The 19,161-nt window shown below is 42.5% G+C and overlaps 1 protein-coding gene across 1 annotated transcript in view; it reads left to right on the forward strand.

The window, feature by feature from the left end:
- Positions 1-19,161, forward strand: part of LOC126212792 (neuralized-like protein 4) — a 303,166-nt gene that overhangs the window by 138,471 nt on the left and 145,534 nt on the right. Inside the window, exons 17-18 of the mRNA XM_049940194.1 lie at positions 8,441-8,541; positions 18,586-18,712. Of these exons, the coding sequence (XP_049796151.1) occupies positions 8,441-8,541; positions 18,586-18,712 (228 nt within the window). The remainder of the gene's footprint in view (positions 1-8,440; positions 8,542-18,585; positions 18,713-19,161) is intronic.

Genomic DNA, 19,161 nt, shown 5'->3' on the forward strand with positions numbered 1-19,161 from the left:
CTCCCTGATGTTATTCAATCTGTACATTGAGCAAGCAGTAAAGGAAACAAAAGAAAAAAATGTAGTAGGTATTAAAGTCCATGGAGAAGAAATAAAAATGTTGTGGTTTGCCGATGACATTGTAATTCTGTCAGAGACAGCAAAGGACTTGGAAGAGCAGTTGAACGGAATGGACAGTGTCTTGAAAGGAGGATATAAGATGAACATCAACAAAAGCAAAACGGGGATAATGGAATGTAGTCGAATTAAGTCTGGTGATGCTGAGGGAATTAGATTAGGAAATGAGACACTTAAATAGTAAATGAGTTTTGCTATTTGGGGAGAAAAATAACTCAGAGTGGTCGAAGTAGAGAGGATATAAAATGTAGACTGGCAATGGCAAGGAAAGCGTTTCTGAAGAAGAGAAATTTGTTAACATTGAGTATAGATTTAAATGTCAGGAAGTCGTTTCTGAAAGTATTTGTATGGAGTGTAGCCATGTATGGAAGTGAAACGTGGACGATAAATAGCTTGGACAAGAAGAGAATAGAAGCTTTCGAAATGTGGTGCTACAGAAGAATGCTGAAGATAAGGTGGGTAGATCACGTAACTAATGAGGAGGTATTGAATAGGATTGGGGAGAAGAGAAGTTTGTGGCACAACTTGACTAGAAGAAGGGATCGGTTGGTAGGACATGTTTTGAGGCATCAAGGGATCACAAATTTAGCATTGAAGGGCAGCGTGGAGGGTAAAAATTGTAGAGGGAGACCAAGAGATGAATACACTAAGCAGATTCAGAAGGATGTAGGTTGCAGTAGGTACTGGGAGATGAAGAAGCTTGCACAGGATAGAGTAGCATGGAGAGCTGCATCAAACCAGTCTCAGGACTGAGGACCACAACAACAACAATAAGAACAACAACAATAACTGAGGTGCCAAAAATTGAGGAACACATAATATTGCGTCGGACCTGTTTTTGCACGACGTAATGCGGCAACTCGAATGGCGCGGACTCGGTGAGGTGTCGGAAATCCCCTCAAGGAATTTTGAGCCGTGTCGCCTCTATAACCGTCCACAACTGCGGAAGTATTGCCGGTGCAAGATTTTGTGCACGAACTAGTCTCTCAGTCGTGTCCCGTAAATGTTCGACGGGTGGCCAGATCGTTCGCTCGAATTGCTCGAGATGTTCTTCGATCCAGTTGCGAACGGTTGCGGTCTGGTGATGTGGTGCACTGTCGTCCGTGAAAATTCCGCTGTTCTTTGGGAATGTGAAGTCCACAAATTGCGGCAAATGGTCTCCGATTAACCATACGTAACCGTTCCTGGTCAACAATCGGTTCCATTCCACATAAACACGGGCTACACCATTACGGAGCCACTACCTGCTCGTACAGTGCCTTGTCGACAACCCGGGTCTGTAGCTTTGTGGCATCTGCGTCACACTCGAACCCCACCGTCAGTTACTACCGACTTAAATTGGGACTCGGCTGGCTGGACACTGGTTTCCCAGTTGTCTAGGGTCCAACTGATATGGTCACGGTCTACCGTATCTTCCTTCATCGTCGGCATTGTCGTTGTTGCCGTGCGGTTCCGTTACACCAAGTGGAAAGGCGCGTCGATCTTAGAGCACGAGATATGGTGACCTTAAGTCACTGACAACACACAACGGTCACGGTAGCACCTGATTCCAGAATAGCTGCAGTAATTGGGATCTACCAACTACCCGCTCTTGACCGGGTCTCCAAAACTTAACTCGTTACGAGATCCCTTCGAAGCAAATTGTCATAAAGATCGTCTATAAAGGCTTCGTACAACGAGAAGAAATGTTACAGTTTATGGAATAATAACAGATACAACCAAAGTGTCTTGTTTCTTCTGTTTTATTTAACATAATTTTGTTCACAGTTTTATTTCGCGTTCACCACTCATTCACCGAAACCCTTTGATAAACAGTTTTGGTTGCTTGACACCAACAGTCAATGCTAATGATACAGTTTTTCTCCTTTTCATAAATTGGAGCCTGCTCTCCGCGATATAAAAAAAAAAGAAAGCACCGGTCTCAATACCGGCGTCCCTTGTGAGATGCGTATAGATTTATCCCGGAATTGACCGCCCTGTAGGTGTACTCAATTTAATGACCACACTTCACTGCCCGCGATTTCATGTAACTAAATGCCCCCTTTTTTTTGTAATTATTTAAAACTCGCCCCTATATTTTTTCACTACGCACAATTAGCACTTCTTTACTTGTTTATTTCTAAGAGTAAACGAAAAAAAAATGACGCCGTATCATTGGCTTCGTCGATATAAAGCAAAAACACCTCAGTATACCCAATTTTACCTCTTCTTATAGGATCGGCTACCTTACTCATTAATTTACTACGTATTATTTCCAGTAACACTAAATAGGTATCGCCGTTACGTTTTAATTGTATTCAAAAGCATGTTATTATTATTATGACCGACCAAATCGTAACAAATCGCGCAGCGTGCGTTTTTAACGATAGCTTTACACTCGCCCAGCCTTTATTCGTGCAATATTATATGTAAATATACAGACAGGACCAAAAGATCGATCTCTCTACCGTAACCAATAGAGGCAAATACGCTATTCAAGTTCTGTTACATCTATCTTGACTCGAAATGTTCCAGTTGTCCTAACAGCTACGTTTGATTTCTGTGGTTGTTCCACTTATTGTTGGTTGTCTGTTAACGCTGACAGCTATACACAAGTGCTCGCTAAGTGAGGGCCGTTCGCTGTTGCAGTGTGTGTGGTCAGATGCAGTGCCTGAAATTGGGTATTCTCACCATGCTCGTGACACTGGGGATCTCAGAATATTGAATTTCCTACCAGTTTCTGAACTGCTCCACCTACCATTCCACATTCAAAGTCTGTTAATTTCTGCCCTGTAGTCGTATTCGCGAGAAAAAACTTTTCACACCAATCGGTTCACAGTACACTGGCAGTAGTTTTAAAGTTGCACTCCGTGTGCAGTAACTTAACTCAGACACAGGTCTTGTTCAGTTGAAAACTCACCGCAGTTTGACTTTTTTGTGGTAGGGGCGGTTCTTATAAAAAGTGGTGTAGGAACAAACCGTTGTCTTGAAAATGACATGATGCTTTACAATTTGGTTAGATTGTAATTTACTGTTTTTGATGAAATACAAGAACCAACAGAATTTTGGATCACAGAAAATGTATCTGGTTATAAATTAACAAAAGTATACGGACATTATTTTTCTTTTGCGTTGTGAATCTGCTGGTTTACGCGTACGAGCACCATATTGCAAATTATGGTAAATATTGCGAAGTTATTAATTACTAAATTAATTAATAATTGCTGTATGTCAAACTGTACAAAACATTAAGCTAACAAAAGTGTGTAGTTGCATTTTAGAATGAAAAGTGGTAGCCTCTATGAACTTGAAATTCAGTCGATCCAGAAGATAATTAATTTCAGAAAAAATACAATGTCTTACTTGAAAGCTGGAAGATTGTGCTGGAGAATGGTATAGGTCATTGTATGGAAATACAATACAAAATCAGTAGTCATAGGTATATGAATATTTTCAGTTAATGATGCTTTGTAATCAGTGTGCTCTCTTGCCAAACTGATAACATTGTGGATTCAGAACAATCAAATGAATGAGTTGATTGATAAAGTTAGATTTAGAGCTAAGCCTGCCTATGAAACTGATGTTTTCATGTGTCTGCTATACATACTACACAAATGTGTATTTTGGAAATATAATGAATTTGGGAAAAATTTGCTAACTATTGGGGTAGGAAAACAAAACGATGGGGGCTACCAGACTGCTTCGTCTGAAACTCCCCCTTCCAGTCCCACACTGGTAGTCTGTGCGCCTGAGGTCACAGTCGGAAATATTTTTCCTCTAGCTTCTATTGTGTGTACCTCCCTCGGGGTGCATTTTTTGGCTGTACGTCAACTGGGTCTTTCTTGCTCCTTAATCTGTGGTGGATTGTTTTGTGCAGTTAGTCCTCATTTTGTGTAATCACCCTGTCAGAATTTACCCTCATGACATGACATGTGTAGTGGTATCAATACGCACACACGAAAGTGATACACTGCCCGGCTTTCAGAGTTAATAATTCAGTTAGTGGGGCAGGGGTGTTGATAACTTTAAAAAGGCTTGCCTGCTAATAGTTACATATTGTCTGTAGTTGTTATGGATTCATCAACTTAATTATGTAATTATGGAAAGTTACGAGGGTAGTTTGAAAGGTTCTTGGAACGTATTAGAAAAAAAGTACATACATGACTGAAACATTTTTTATTTTTCCATGTCGTCTCCTTGTAGATTAATGCACTTGGTCCAACAATGTTCCAATGCCTTGATCCCATCTCGAAAATGAGTTTCCTCCAGGCCTGCAAAATAGTTGTCAACTCCGGCTATCAATTCTTCATGTGAAGTGAATGTTTGTTCACCAGAAAAATTTTCAGTTTTGGGAAAAGATGCAACTCGGATGGAGCCATATCAGGTGAATAAGGCAGGTGTGGCAGCAATTCATACCTAGTTCATGTAAATTTGCCGTGGCGATCTGGCAAGCGCGAGCAAATTCACGCATTTTCAATCAGTGATCCTCTGTGACCATTTTGTGCACTTTTGCAATGATTTCTGGAGTAGTGACAAATCTCGGTTGACCGCTGGGAGGACTGTCATCTAAGCTCTCCCGACCAAATTTAAATTCATTTGTCCACTTGGAAACAGTTGAATATGAAGGAGCAGAGTCCCCCAATGTATTCTGGAAATTGCAGGAGTGTCCTTTTGCTTTCATACCTTACTGTTCGAAGTACTTAATCACTGCTCGAATCTCAATTTTTTTTCGCATCTTTGCAAATCACTAGGCGGGAACAACAACAGAGCCACGTCACCGTCACGGCTCTCTTCCGAGAGCACTGACGTGGCACGTGTTTACTGGCAACAGTCCAATGAATATCACGCGAACAACTCGCCACGTCAGTGCCGACCTCTCGTGGTAATTCTGAGAACTTTTCAAATCACTGTCGTACTAAAGAACGACATTTTTCAATTTGATGTTTTAAAACATTAGAAAACATATTGTTTACATTTCAGTAATCATTATAGATTGTAATGATTTTCTTCACGAGTACGCACTAAACCTGTTTGTGGACGATTGCACCACCACTGGTTAAAAGGTAGTAACAAAACTGCTTTGAATCCGAGCAATGTCACAATCTCGAGGCACCTGTCTGTAAGGTGTTGCAGTTTTCCCAATGAAGTGATGTCACAAGATGTGCATTTGGCCTATCTATTCATCTTAATAATACACGCCACACTGATTTGATGACAGTAATGCCCGTCTTCTTCATTATTGTTATTAATTTCCCCTGTCCCCCTGCCGTGAGTAAAGTGTTAAAGGCGGATGAAATTTTCGGTGATTTTGTGACATTATCTTCGTTTGGTGATTTTATTAGTCTTCGTAGGATTCAAAAACACTGTGTATATCGTGTTTTTTTAGTAGTTTTCCCAAAAATGCAAGCAAATAGATGTTTTGTCTGTTCCTTTGTCGATTGTTAAGTTACGATAAAGACGTGTGTGGCACAGATGGCGTCGTTCAGTTAAACGGCAAGTGAAACAGAAAAACTAATCGGGTGGAAGTGTTTGTAAATGTTCCGAGTACTAGTAGCCCAGATTTGCTTAGCACGATTGCAGTAAGAAGGAAAATGAAAAAGTTAAACTAATATTTAGCCTTTTGCAGTTAACCTGAAGTTTTTATTTACAGTTGTTTTTAGTCCTAGAAAATGTTCTTTATTTTTGGCTAAAAAGCAACTGAAATATTGCGTAGAGGCCCGAATCTGGCTTCTGACGTCTAAAAATTTTCCGGGGCAGGGCCACCGTGACAGCCCCTTCTCCAGGTCGTGGCCACTTCTCGAGTCGGCATCTGCAGACGGGAAGGCCAGGTAATGCAGATCCCACTACGGGACGCACCCACTTGTAATGAGGGCAAGCGTAGCAAAGATGGAAGGAGAGGCACCAGAGAGGGCACTTGAGAAATGGTATTACGGCTCTTCTCGTTTTTTCTCCCGAGCCTCAATTTCACTACCGACGACTCTCCCCCCTGACGTACGAGGTTTCCCGCTGCCTGTCCCTGACCTCAATTGCACGGTGCGGGCAGCGGACGAGCGGCAGGCGGTGCGGGCGGCAGCCGGCTGCGGATCTCCCGTGACTGCCACGTTAGGGGCTTCAGTCTCTGGCGAGCTGCAGTCGGTAAATCGGGCCTCTCCGATCGATTCTTCCGCAGAGAGGGAATTGCAAAGTGTCTTTCATTTTCTGCTAGCCGTCGGGTGTATTTCAGCAGAAATTCGTTTTTTGGAGGACGAGCCAGTCGCACTGAAAAAACCTGATGATGCCGTGACTGACTTACGGAATTGTTTCCCGAGCTGAAGACGTGGCTAGGAGGGGACGGCACTTCCAAAGTTACGAAAAGCTTCGAGACGATGTCAAGACTAGTTTCAGTTCTCCGGCATTAACATTTTGTGCGGAGGGTGTCGGAAAATTGGTTCGCAGGTACGGCAGGTGCCTCAGTCTTTACAGGTGATCGTCAAAAAGTAACCGCAGGCGTACACAGCTTTAGTACTCCTGCCTCTATTTCTTAACATTCACCAGCCTGTCTGAATCTCTTCCCCAGCGAAGAAACTATTAGTCCTGGAACACAGGGTACTTTCCTGCTCTTTAACACTTTAAATAATGAAATACTGCTCAGTTAAGTTTTTGCGCGCACAGCACAGTGTATTTCAGGAATCCATTACCGTAGCAGCTGTCAGAAATTATGTGGCAAGTATGGAGGGGGTTCTTGGGGGGGGCCCTCCCCCAGAAAATTTTAAAAATTAGAATTCCGATTCAGGCCTCTGACCGCTACATTCCAATCACTGTCTGACTCTAAATAAAGAGGATTTTCGAGGAATAAAAACAATTGTAAATGAAAAAATCATCTGAAGAGGAAAAAGCTAAAAATTAGTTTAGTAAATATCAGGGGTGCTTCAGAGACATTTCTGTAATTTTCAGATACTGCAAAAGTAATATACACTCAACATAACTAAAACGATACTTATGATCTTATTTTGCACTTATTTAACAGTGTCTGTGCCTACAGTCATGCATGCATGTAAAATAAGTATTAAAGCCTAGACAGGCAAAATGACAATAATCACGTTGAACACACAGTCTGATTCTTTCTATTGTGGGAATCTGAGTAATGTTGCAAGCGTGAGGGGATGCAGACAGTGTGGTATGTGCATGTTTAGACCAGTTTGTGGGGTGTGCACGGGCATCCCGCAATAGGCGGGAAATACGGGGTCGAGTCCCGGCCTGGCAGAAACTTTCCTGTGTCACCAACAGGCAGTACATGTATACCTAAAACAGCTGATGACAAAGAATTAACATTGAGTAAATCCATTCTTATATATGCTGTTTTTATGGGTTCTAAAGAGACAAATAAAACAACTGAACACAAATGATATCACAAACTTACAAATAATGTCACGAGTGTATAATAATTTAATCCTCGCACAATTAAAAAAAATAGTTTAGAGAGACAGCCATTGCTATAATAGTGCCAGGGTGGTGCGTATTGTTAAATACAGATAAATGGGTGCACCGCACATATTGCGATGTCACCTGGACAGAAAAATCGCAACAGCTTATGGGCGAATGCCTCAAACCTCGTGACGTCGCTTGCTTCAAAAGCAATTTTATTCCTCTTCTTTAAACTCTCACATGTTGAACAAGAAATTTTTTGTTATCGCTGAGGATAACCTGTCTTAAAAACCTGTGGATTCGTTTGGATTTGCTGCCTACTAAGGAATGAAATAATTACAGTGTATAAAACATTTCAGTAGCACACGGTTAGTGAAATATTAAACAGTGTCTTCTCCGATTTTTTCTGGAATATCACTTCTCATAACTCTGTAGTGAATGTCATACTTCTGTAACAATTACGGACAGTCTGTTGATATTTGGCAACTGTGCATTACCATTGTAAAGTGAAATAAATTCCTGAAATCTGATGTAACTGGTGCAGAACTGGCTAGAAATCCTGTCCCCTCATAACTCTGTAATATTTTTCAGAAAATTTTCCTGTCGGTGCCATGTATCTGGCCCTCATCTGAGGAACATAACGTGAGCCTGACTGAGGAGTTTCTACACCCTTTGGGAAAACCTTTTCCTTCACCGTATCCAAAATTAGTGGCAGGGGCTAAATTATGCTACAGTGTCCACCACATCTCGGCATATACGTGCTGGGAATGTTGCGGGATATACAGAGCCTGTGTATATAAGCCACTCCGTTTATCACAGTTTGCCGCTGTCTTACGGCTGTACGAAGTTCACTTGCTCACTGATTGTAATACGTGTCGATAGATATTATTCGTTCACATCCGTACGGCAGTGTACTCACGGTATTTGTATTTGCGAACAGCTGACAACGGAGACGACTCCGACGACCGTGGGCGGCGGCAACGCGAGCGAGACGCTGGGCCCGAGCAGCCAGACGGCGGTGCCCGCCGACTCCTGCCACAGGTGAGGCGTGCGGCGGGCGGCGCGTGCGGACTCGAACGGGGCGACCTCCTCCCTGTCGGACGGCACGGTGTTCGGGAACGTCGGTCGTGCTGAATTAGACTCTGTTTTCTGCTGTGACATCTCGAAAGTTGTGGATCGAGGTGGTCAGTCAGAAGGAATATGTCTCGACTTGATGTAGTGTTTCCTTCCCTCGGGGTTCTGCCGTGAAAATACAAAATAGAAAATCTGATTGGGTTTTGAATTTTGATGGAATAAGTTACGGATAAGACTGACTTCGTATTACTGATTGAGATAGTGCTGTAATTTGACCGTGAATGGCAGACCGGTTCCGGAACACTACAAAAAGGGACTGTAAGGAAATAGCATCAGAAATAAGTTGAAATTTACCTTATAATTCTGTCAGAAACGTAGTATTTATTATAATATAGTCTTCGCGGCTGCATCTGGAATACTTCTCAATTTTCTTGTAGGATGTCCTTTTTTTCATTGTTCGCCGGTCCTCTTGTTCTCCGTCTGATGAAAATTTCTTGAAGTTCTCACTGTCTGGATTAATTTATAAATTTGGCGATAACCATTGCGAATCACTACTGAAACAACTTGAAAACGCCGTGTGTTCGTTTCGTAATATAGTTTTAATTTCCAGTTAAAATCATTCTTTAACATCAACGCCGAAAAATACACGTCGTAAACGTATGAAGACAAGATAACAAGAGAGTAATGAACTAGTTGTTAAAACAAGCACCTACGCAAAAGGGGAAAAGAAAAAGATCAAAATTACTTACAAAAATCTGTCGCTGGCGCAGCGCTCTTCTGCATGCGCGACCGTAAATCACATCTTTGCTCTGGTGGAGGTGCGCTATTCAAAGTACCGTTACATTGCAAACGGCTCTCGGCTCAGTCCGGTGCCGATAGTTCCGAGGAGCGTACAATAAGTAATGTGGCTTCCCCCCCCCCCCCCCCCCCCCCCCCCAACCTATTTCAGTCGAAAGAATGTTAAACTGGTTGTAGGACATCGTGGAATGCTCCCACTGAATCACCGATAGGTTTTGAGAAGTTCCGATAGGTGGCGCCAAAATGCTGCCTGTAACGGAGGCGCGTTCCGAGTGGCGACCTGCGATCGGGTTTCTTTTGGCAGAAAACAGAGTGTGTCGCACATATTCGTAGGCATTTCCGGAATACGTACGGAGACCCGGCACCGAACAAAATCCCGGCGAGTGGCGGGCGAGACGTCTGCCACCGTCACAATGAGCTCGAGGAAAGCTGTCTGCCCGGCTGTGACTCCTGCAATGTCAGAACGTGCATACACACTCATTTGAGTGCACAACTTGTGCACAACTGTGTGTCTGTCGACATTGCCGACACTTCCACCAGTCGGGGTACTCGAACTTGCGTGCCCGCCGGGTTCGTCGCTGCCCCACCTTCCGATTTACACCTGTCCGGCCCGACGGAGGACGCACTCTTTGAGGCGTAGTGTGTGGACGGTGGGGAGGTTATCGGTGCAGCGATACGTCGGCTCTGACGTCGACCGGTAGAGCCGTTAAGATTGGGGAATAATGTGGTGTATTGGAATTCTGAATAAAACTGACATGCTTTCAGAAAAATGTGTTTGATCGCTTATTGAATGCCCCTCGTATTAATGAAGGTATGATTACACAGGATGTCAAAGGAGGAATGGTTAGTGTTCAGGGATATGACTGGAAGCATTTGAAGGAAAGGGCTTCATATGGAGATATTCTCCATTCCGAACGGTGTCTGAGATGGATCACATTTAATATGCATTGTAACTTATTTTTTTCAGGACATTGTCAGTTTTACGCAACAATTAGTAAACATTACAATGTTCTTTTTCGATGCACATTACATTTCAGGGGTTGTACAGTTCACAATTAATGTTCAGATGTTCCACTGTCAACTTCACCATTTCCGCACTCTCGGTCGAACGTTTCGGGTCACTTGTCCGGGTGCCTCTCCATTTTCCGTAATCAGGGCAGCGGTGTCCACAATGTAACTCGGCAGTTCTTATGTATGCCTCAGACTTTGTGTGGTACTATGTACAAAAATCTAATGGTGAAAAATGTGGTGATCTAGGTGACCAGTTAATTGTACTATGATATGACAAAATGTCCAACGATTAGAGTAAGAGTAACTGAGATGTCGATTCACTCGTCTGATAAAATGTGGAGCGGCTCTGTCGTGCCGGAAGTACGTTGAAGTGCACGTGGCCAAAGGAACATCATCAAAATGTACGACAAACGAATTTTCCAAAAAATGCGAGTAATTCTGTCCCACCACTCACTCTCGTAAAATGTGTATGTCGACATGTTTCTAATTGTGTTCCTGCAAACGTTGATCAAAAAATTGATTTCTACTGCAGCGTGTGGATTTCCCTGCAACCCTCGACAGTTATTGCGTACGTCATCAACTCCGTTCTGTGTAAATGTGCCTTCATCACTGAACAGTATTAATGGAAGCAAGTGACGGTTGTCACTTGACAGGTGACAAAATTTGAGTCGTGGGACTTAGTGACTGAAGTGGAGATCGTGGACACGTGTTCTAGTTTTTGCACATAGTGCTCAACATAGACATTGTCGTTGTAACAATACGAGTTGTAGCGGGACTTTGAATTTCGCCGCGCTACACTCGTTCCCTCAGATAAAAAATATCCCGTCGCAGCGGTATGAGCGCTAGACGGCAGAGAAAATACCAAAATTGTAACCTTTTTTTGTTTTTCTATCCGTTTTCAATTGTCTCTTGATAGCAGTAGCTTAAGGCAGACGTGAGCTGATTAAGACGAAAAAACTTATTAATGTGTAGACATTGTGGAAGTTGTGAGAAATTCGGAGGATGGAGAGAAGCAACTAAAATAAATTGCATTTAATAGCAAGACGGTTTTGTGTACATTATAAATTCCTGGACAATCAAACTTACTGCAAGATTTCGGAGCCGACTTTTCACCCAGAAATGAAGGAGACGCCGCAAGAAAGAACACAAGTTAACCTGGTAAAGGATGATTTATCTGCGCCACTTCCCCTGTCAGTTACATTCTGTTATTCTCTGTTCCTTTTAAAAAATTTTGTAGTGGAAATTGGTTTAACTTTTGCTCAAAAACGCCACAAGGACCACCCTAACAATAGATTTTCTGTAATACGAAGTCCGATTAGCTTTTCATTCTTTCCCTTTTTCACGGTCTCTCTTCTTTCCATTTATTTTTTTTTTATTATCCACTACAGAGTCAAGATAGCTGTAACGGAACTTGAATAGAGTATTTGCCTCTATTGGTTATGGTAGACAGATCGATCTTTCGGTCCTATCTGTATATTTATATATAATATTGCACGAATAAAGGCTGGGCGAGTGTAAAGCTATCGTTAAAAACGCACACTGCGCGATTTGTTAAGATTTGGTCGGTCATAATAATAATAACATGCTTTTGAATACAATTAAAATATAACGGCGATACCTGTTTAATGTATTGGAAATAATATGTAGTAAATTAATGAATAAGGTAACCGATCCTATAAGAAGAGGTAAAATTGGGCATATTGAGCTGTTTTGCTTTATATCAACGAAGCCGGTGATACGGCGTCATTTTTTTGGTTTACTCTTAGAAAACAACTAAAGAAGTGCTGATTGTGCGTGGTGAAAAAATATAGGGGCCAGTTTTAAATAACTACGGTGTAGAATCAGAGTAACAAAAGGACATTTAGTTACACGAAATCGCGGGCAGTGAAGTGTGGTCATTAAATTGAGTACACCTACAGGGCGGTCAATTCCGGGATAAATCTATACGCATCTCACAAGGGACGCGGAGAGCGGGCTCCAGTTTATGAGCAACCAAAACTGTTCATCAAAAGGTTTCGATGGAACTTGGGAGTTAGGGTTCAGGCACTCGCATATACTCCACATCAGAGTGGGAATGAGTGGTGACTGCGAAATAAAACTCTGAACAAAGTTATGTTAAATAAAGCAGAAGAAACAAGACAGTAGGTCGTATCTGTTATTATTCCATAAACCGTAACATTTCTTATCGTTGTACGAAGCCTTTATAGACAATCGTTATGACAATTTGCTTCGAAGGGATCTCGTTACGAGTGAAGTTTTGGGAACCTGGTCAAGAGGGGTGGTTCGTAAATCCTAACTACTGCAGCTATTCTGGAATCAGGTGCTACCGCGACCGTTGTGTGTTGTCAATGACTTAAGGTCATCATATGTCGTGCTCTAAGATCGACGCGCCTTTCCTCTTGGTGTAACGGTGCCTCACGGCAACAATGACAATGCCGACGACAAAGGAAGGTACGGTAGGTCGTGGCACGTAGATACGTGTAAAGTCTCCATGTGCCAGAAGTGGGACTGCGCTGCACGTTTTGCCAGTGTGTAGCTGCAGGTTGTCAAACTACATGTTCGGAAGAAAAATGGGCACTCTAAAGAATACCTGCTTCGTAAAAGAAAAAAAGAAAGAAAGAATGCTGAAAACTCTTGAAACAAACTAGTCAGGAATTGACGTGTCGGAAGACCCCGACAGTATTCTGAGATGGCAGCAGCAGGAGCACTACTGTGGCAGAAGCAGGAAACGTACACCATATCTGCATATTCATTGCTGCTGTAAATGTGTGCTATTTTAGTCATTTGGGATAGGGCAAATTTCCTTACAAAGTTTCTCACTTCAAATTGGCATTCCCATCGTATTCCCAAACACTGACTACTCGTCTCAGAACACCTCGTATAGGACAGGCTCGTTTTCTCGAGCAACTGACAGTGGGCAAAAATCTGTTTTACGGGCACGGGGCCATCGGTGGGAAATGACAGAGTTACGAAGCTCATATTTCTTTTAAGCGACGGAAACTCCCCCCCCTCCCCTTCGCCTGCCGTTCCGGGCAGTCCGGGTTCGCCTCGTCTCACCTCGCCTCGCCCGCGCCCTGCTGCCCCTCCCCCTCCCTTGCCGTGCTCCAGATCGTCGCTCCCATTCGACACGTCTACGTTGCAGAGTGGCTGCAGGTAGTGGTCGTGTGTCTGAGGTTGTAACACAATCGGCTACTACTAAATTAGCAACACACCAGTAGTGTTAATCCTGTGAAACCATTGTAGTGGTTAATAAAAAAGAAAAAGAGAAGAAAAGAAAAGAAAAGGTTGAATATGTGGGAAGAAATGGTGAATAAAAAAGGGGTTTTTAAAATCGTTAATGACCGTGAAAAAGGGAAAGAATGAAATGCAAATCGGACTTCGTATTGCAGAAAAGTTATCCGACTTCGTGATTCGGAAAAGCTATTGTTTGGGTGGTCCTTGTGGCTTTTCTGAGCAAAAGTCAAACCAATTTCCACTACAAAAATTATTTAAAAGAGAACAGAGAATAACAAAATGTGATTAACAGGGGGAAATGAAGCAGATAAGAGTTCATCTTTTACCGTGTTAACATGTGTTTTCTCGTGCGGTGTCTAGGTCTTGTTCTCCAAAAATCTCCTGCTTCATTTCCACGTGAAAAGTTGTAGCTGCTCGGAAATTTTGCAATAAATTTCATTGTCCAGGAATTACTAATGTATACAAATCAAAACCATCTTGATATGGAATGCAATGTATTTTACGTTGCTGCTTCAATCCTTCGAATTTCGTACAAACTTCCACAATACGTCTGCGCAGCAATAAGTTTTTTCGTCTTAATCCAACTGAGACTAGCTAATTAGTGAGTTGAGCTTCCGCTCTCCAGAGACAAGAGCGGGTAGAAACCAAAAAGAGTTACAATTTTAGTACCTTCATTTTCTTACATATTTTCTCTGCCGTAGAGCGCTCATACAGGTCCGATGGTATAATTTATATATGAGGGAACGAGTGTAGTGCGGCAAAATTCAAAGTTCCGCTACACGATTTTAATTTGTCTGTGATCGTGCGTATAATTGTTAAGGTATCGGACTGTTTTTGTTTCTCTAAAAATTTCTACTGAAGGGAAGCAGTAGCAGGACAAACAGGAATCGAATCAGTCTTTCAGTCTTCTGTTAGTAATAAAGTAAACTGCAATTACATAAAAGGAAATGGTCACCAGCCTAATTAGACATACATATGAAGACAGTAACTGTTCTCGAAAGAACAGATACCGTTGATGATCATGCAGCTTCTCTAGAATAAATGATAGTTAATTGAAACCCTCAGCTGCTGACAGGTGTTGTTGATATACCTCGATGTGGACAGCTGAAAATGTGTGCCCCGACCGGGACTCGAACCCAGGATCTCCTGCTTACATGGCAATTACACTATCCATCTGAGCCACCGAGGACACAGATGAATATAGTGACTGCAGTGACTTACCCCTTGCATGTTTCCTGTGAGACGCACTTTCCCAACTGTCTACATTCTACAGTTCAGAAAGAAATGGAGACTGTAGCGGGTTCGTCTATACACGGGGAAGTCCTCGCTCGTGCAGTCGCACGTCGCACCGGCATTCCATACACTACTGTTCGGTTGGCACTTTGGATTACCCTCCGATGCTATCTGTACAAAATCCGTCGGCATCGTGAACTGTTACCTGGCGATTTAGTGAAGCGGAGGGCATTTGCGGTGTGGGCGTTTCAAAAGATGGCGGAAGATGACAATTAGTTCAGTAACGTGTTGTGGGCCGACGAAGCTCACTTCGCGCTCCGAGGGTCTGTCAACGCCCACAACTGCTGAATTTGGGCTACCGAAAATCCTACCGGTAGAACTGTCGTGGAAACTCCATTGCACGACGAGAAAGTCACGGTATGGGTTGGATTTACCACATCTACTGCTATCGCGCCTTTTTTCTTTGAGGAAATGCGTGATTCTGGTTTTGTAACTACTACTGTGACAATTGAGAGGTACGCCGATATGTTACAGAATCGCATCATCCCCAGCCTGGCTGATAAACACCCGCTGGAACGTACGATGTTTATGCAGGATGGCGCTCCACCCCATATTGCTAGACGCGTGAAAGATCTCTTGCGCGCGTCGTTTGGTGACGATCGTGTGCTCAGCCACCACTTTCGTCATGCTTGGCCTCCCAGGTCCCCAGACCTCAGCCCGTGCGATTATTGGCTTTGGGGTTACCTGAAGTCGCAAGTGTATCGTGATCGACCGACATCTCTAGGGATGCTGAAAGACAACATCGAACGCCAATGCCTCACCATAACTCCGGACATGCTTTACAGTGCTGTTCACAACATTATTCCTCGACTACAGCTATTGTTGAGGAATGATGGTGGACATATTGAGAATTTCCTGTACAGAACATAGTCTTTGCTTTGCCTTACTTTGTTATGCTAATTATTGCTATTCTGATCAGATGAAGCGCCATCTGTCGAACATTTTTTGAACTTTTCTATTTTCTTGGTTCTAAAAAAACTCCGTGTCATTCCAAACATGTGTGTCAATTTGTACCTCTCTATCTACATTATTCCGTGATTTATTCAGTTTTCAAATTTATACTGACTTTTTGATCACCCAATATGCACTGATATGGAATTTCATGGCAGACTAAAACTGTGTGCCAGATTGAGACTCAAACTAGGGACCTTTGCTTTTTGCAGGCAAGTGTTCTGCCAGCTGGACTACCCAAGCATGACTCACAACCCGTACTCACAGCTTTAGTTCTGCCAGCACCTCATCTCCTGTGTGTGCATGTGACACACATTTGTAATCTGTCAGGAAGTTTCACGTGTAAGCTAATTACAGCACATAATATTCCTTAGCAGACAAGCTGTAACCGTTAAGTTCAGCTTTCATGAATAAAAGTGCATTTTTTGTGTAACTTCAAACCAATGTTGCACCACATGCGTACAGCTGGGAAGAAATAATTACAAGTATGAAGTGAATGTACTTATCTTTCTGTGTGTTGATAGTTCATGGATTATCTTAACTAAACACCTGAACCACTGAATAACATCTGAGCACACAGAAAACATGACTGGCTAAAGCTGCAGTAGGCATGTTTTGTGTCTGTCTGTAACCTAGTTGTTCGCACCGCATTTTTGGCAACTTAATGGTACAAAAGAGTAGTATTTGTTACTTAAATTAATATTTTTTAACTTAATGTAAAATTTATATTTGGTGTTTCTATAATTTGAAAGTTTCTTTTGTAGACAATGTTTTTGAAAGAATTGGTTTTTCAATAGAATAGTCATTCTTATGTCAGTAGACCATAGTGTTCCCATTAAAGTATGTGGTGAGTAATTTAAATAACTTTAATCTTTGCAGAAATCTTATGTAAATCTCTATTTTGCTTATGCTGTCATTTAAAATGAGTTGACGAAGCTTTATTGCTGTATGTTATACAATGTCATGGTTGCAACAATAACGCAAAAGGTCTCCATCTGTTAGATAAAATCCGTACTGAATGAAGTGATTACCTGTATTGCGTCATGCATAAAATAGACCGGAGACTAGGAGAAGTTACTTCATTAACGTAATTTTGCCTGCCCCTCGATACATTTCAGGAGGCACTAGAGTACTTATTTTTCCTGACGTGTAGTACTGTGTTAACTATCCTCTGCCGTGTGCTTCACATTGGTTTGCAGAGTATAAATGTAGATGTAGATAATGCACCAGTATTCGTATTTCATTGAGCAGGAAGAGTGGTCAGTGTGTCCAAACCTGTGCTGTGAACAACTGGATGGAGTAAATCAATGTTTAATTGAAAAGCACCCAGCAGTTGTCAACAGGAAGGGTACTATTCCACAACACGGTAGTTCAAAATGGCAGTGTGTGGCACGAACTTCGGGAAAAAAAAATTAATGAATTTGGGTGTGATCACCCGATACTGCATTTTTGGATTTCCATTTGTTGCGATGGCTACAACATTTCCTGAGTGTCAAAAATTCGAACATTTGGATGGTGTCCAAAAAATTGATTTTTATAGATCTGGCATTTAAATTTGCACACTATATGGAAAACGGTTATTGGGAATTAGGGCAATTACAGTGTCAATTAAAAATAAAAAAAATTGTTAAAAATTTATCTGTTTTAATTTACCATATACACACAAATAATTTGTGCATATTTTTTCCCGAATTTAAGGATGAGAAACTGGGTGCACAGATTTTTTGTCGTAAGTTTGGTACTGCTGTGCTTCCGACAATAAATCCCGTCGTACTACGTTGCGGCCTCAATCTGTGACGTGTCGATAGCAGGTTAGAAATGAAGCATTAACTGCGTAGTAATTTGTCAATTACGGGTACAAGTTCTCGTTATCAAAGCTAGCCTGGGGACAGTCTGTCGAGTGTTTTCAGTTGAAACGGAAGTGTCTTCCAGAGGAAAACTACCGTCGCTCAATGGCTTACGGGCAGTTAGGAGGAAAAAGTAGTGTATATTCGTGGATACGTGATAAATTTGTGCCGTGAACATTCCTACGTTCTATTGCAAATCTGTAATGCGCATCGAAAGGGGAATCCGGCGTCACGATAACAAACTGGTGGCAGTGAGAAGCATATGTGTACAGTGGCGTCTGTAATGGGCGATAGGTCAAAGCTGCAACGTTACACGATATTTAAGAGGAAAGCTACTCCAGAAATATCAGTGAACGGCGTGTCGACGAGAGCAAATCCTGAAAAGTGGACGGACAGTGACTGTGCGGCCGACCGGCCGGTGCACGTTTGGCAGTGTCTCCTTGTGTGTTGCTGAATTTATGTAACGTGTCAGTCGTGGACAGCTCCTGTGGACATACACCAGGAAGGTGTGTGACAAAGTGAGGAAAAGGGAAAACTGATTCAGTCATTGTTCTTGAAGAGGCCGGACATCCATCCTGCAACCACCAGATGGGCATGCATGAAAATCAGGCATTCAAAGCTGTGCTTAAACAGCAACACACGTAACGAGTGACACACACACACACAGAGAGAGAGAGAGAGAGAGAGAGAGAGAGAGCACAAAAACAAATTAAAGCCAACTCCACATAATTCAGTCACACCGATTATTTGTGTATACACGGTAATGCAGAAAAACAACATTACATTCTGGTCACCTCAGTATTATAAGTCTGATTTTCGTGAAGCTCTGAAACCCCCAGCAGCTACGTAACTGTGTCGGTGTCTTTCCATTTCCCAGGTTTGGTGCTGTCAGCGGGAAGAACGTAGTACTGCGGTCCGGCGGCACAGTCGCCACCCGACTGCGTGGCTACTCGCACGCCCTCGTGTTTTCTTCCGACCCCCTAGAACCCGACGAAACATTCGAGGTAAGTTTCTCGTAAAATTTACGAGTGCCGATCCGTTGCTGTAAATATAAATTATTATGTTACAGACGATCCGTGTGTATTGAGCTATCTGACAGAATCTTCTCCCACTTTTTAACCCAGTCTCCATTTCCTCGAACAAATTTTTTCCCACCGCGTAGTAAGTTGTAAAATTCCACCGCAGTAGAAGTTACGACGACGACGAACGAATCGTCACCAATGCGAATGACTGGTGGCCGATGCTAAATAGAAACGTACAATTCCTCTTTGCATATACAGCAGGTTTGTCAGTGAAGTTGATAAGGATCTGGCTGCGTGCTCTGGGTCTACAGTGACTAAAACAATTAGAAGTCTTCGGTAAAGGATAATATATTGTACTTGACTTGTGGTACAGGAGTCTTCGTAGTCAGGAGGAATGTAATTACAGACAGATAGTTACAGAGGCATCAAAT

The sequence above is a fragment of the Schistocerca nitens genome, chromosome 11, assembly GCF_023898315.1.
Source record: "Schistocerca nitens isolate TAMUIC-IGC-003100 chromosome 11, iqSchNite1.1, whole genome shotgun sequence".
In the NCBI taxonomy this organism is placed as follows: domain Eukaryota; kingdom Metazoa; phylum Arthropoda; class Insecta; order Orthoptera; family Acrididae; genus Schistocerca; species Schistocerca nitens.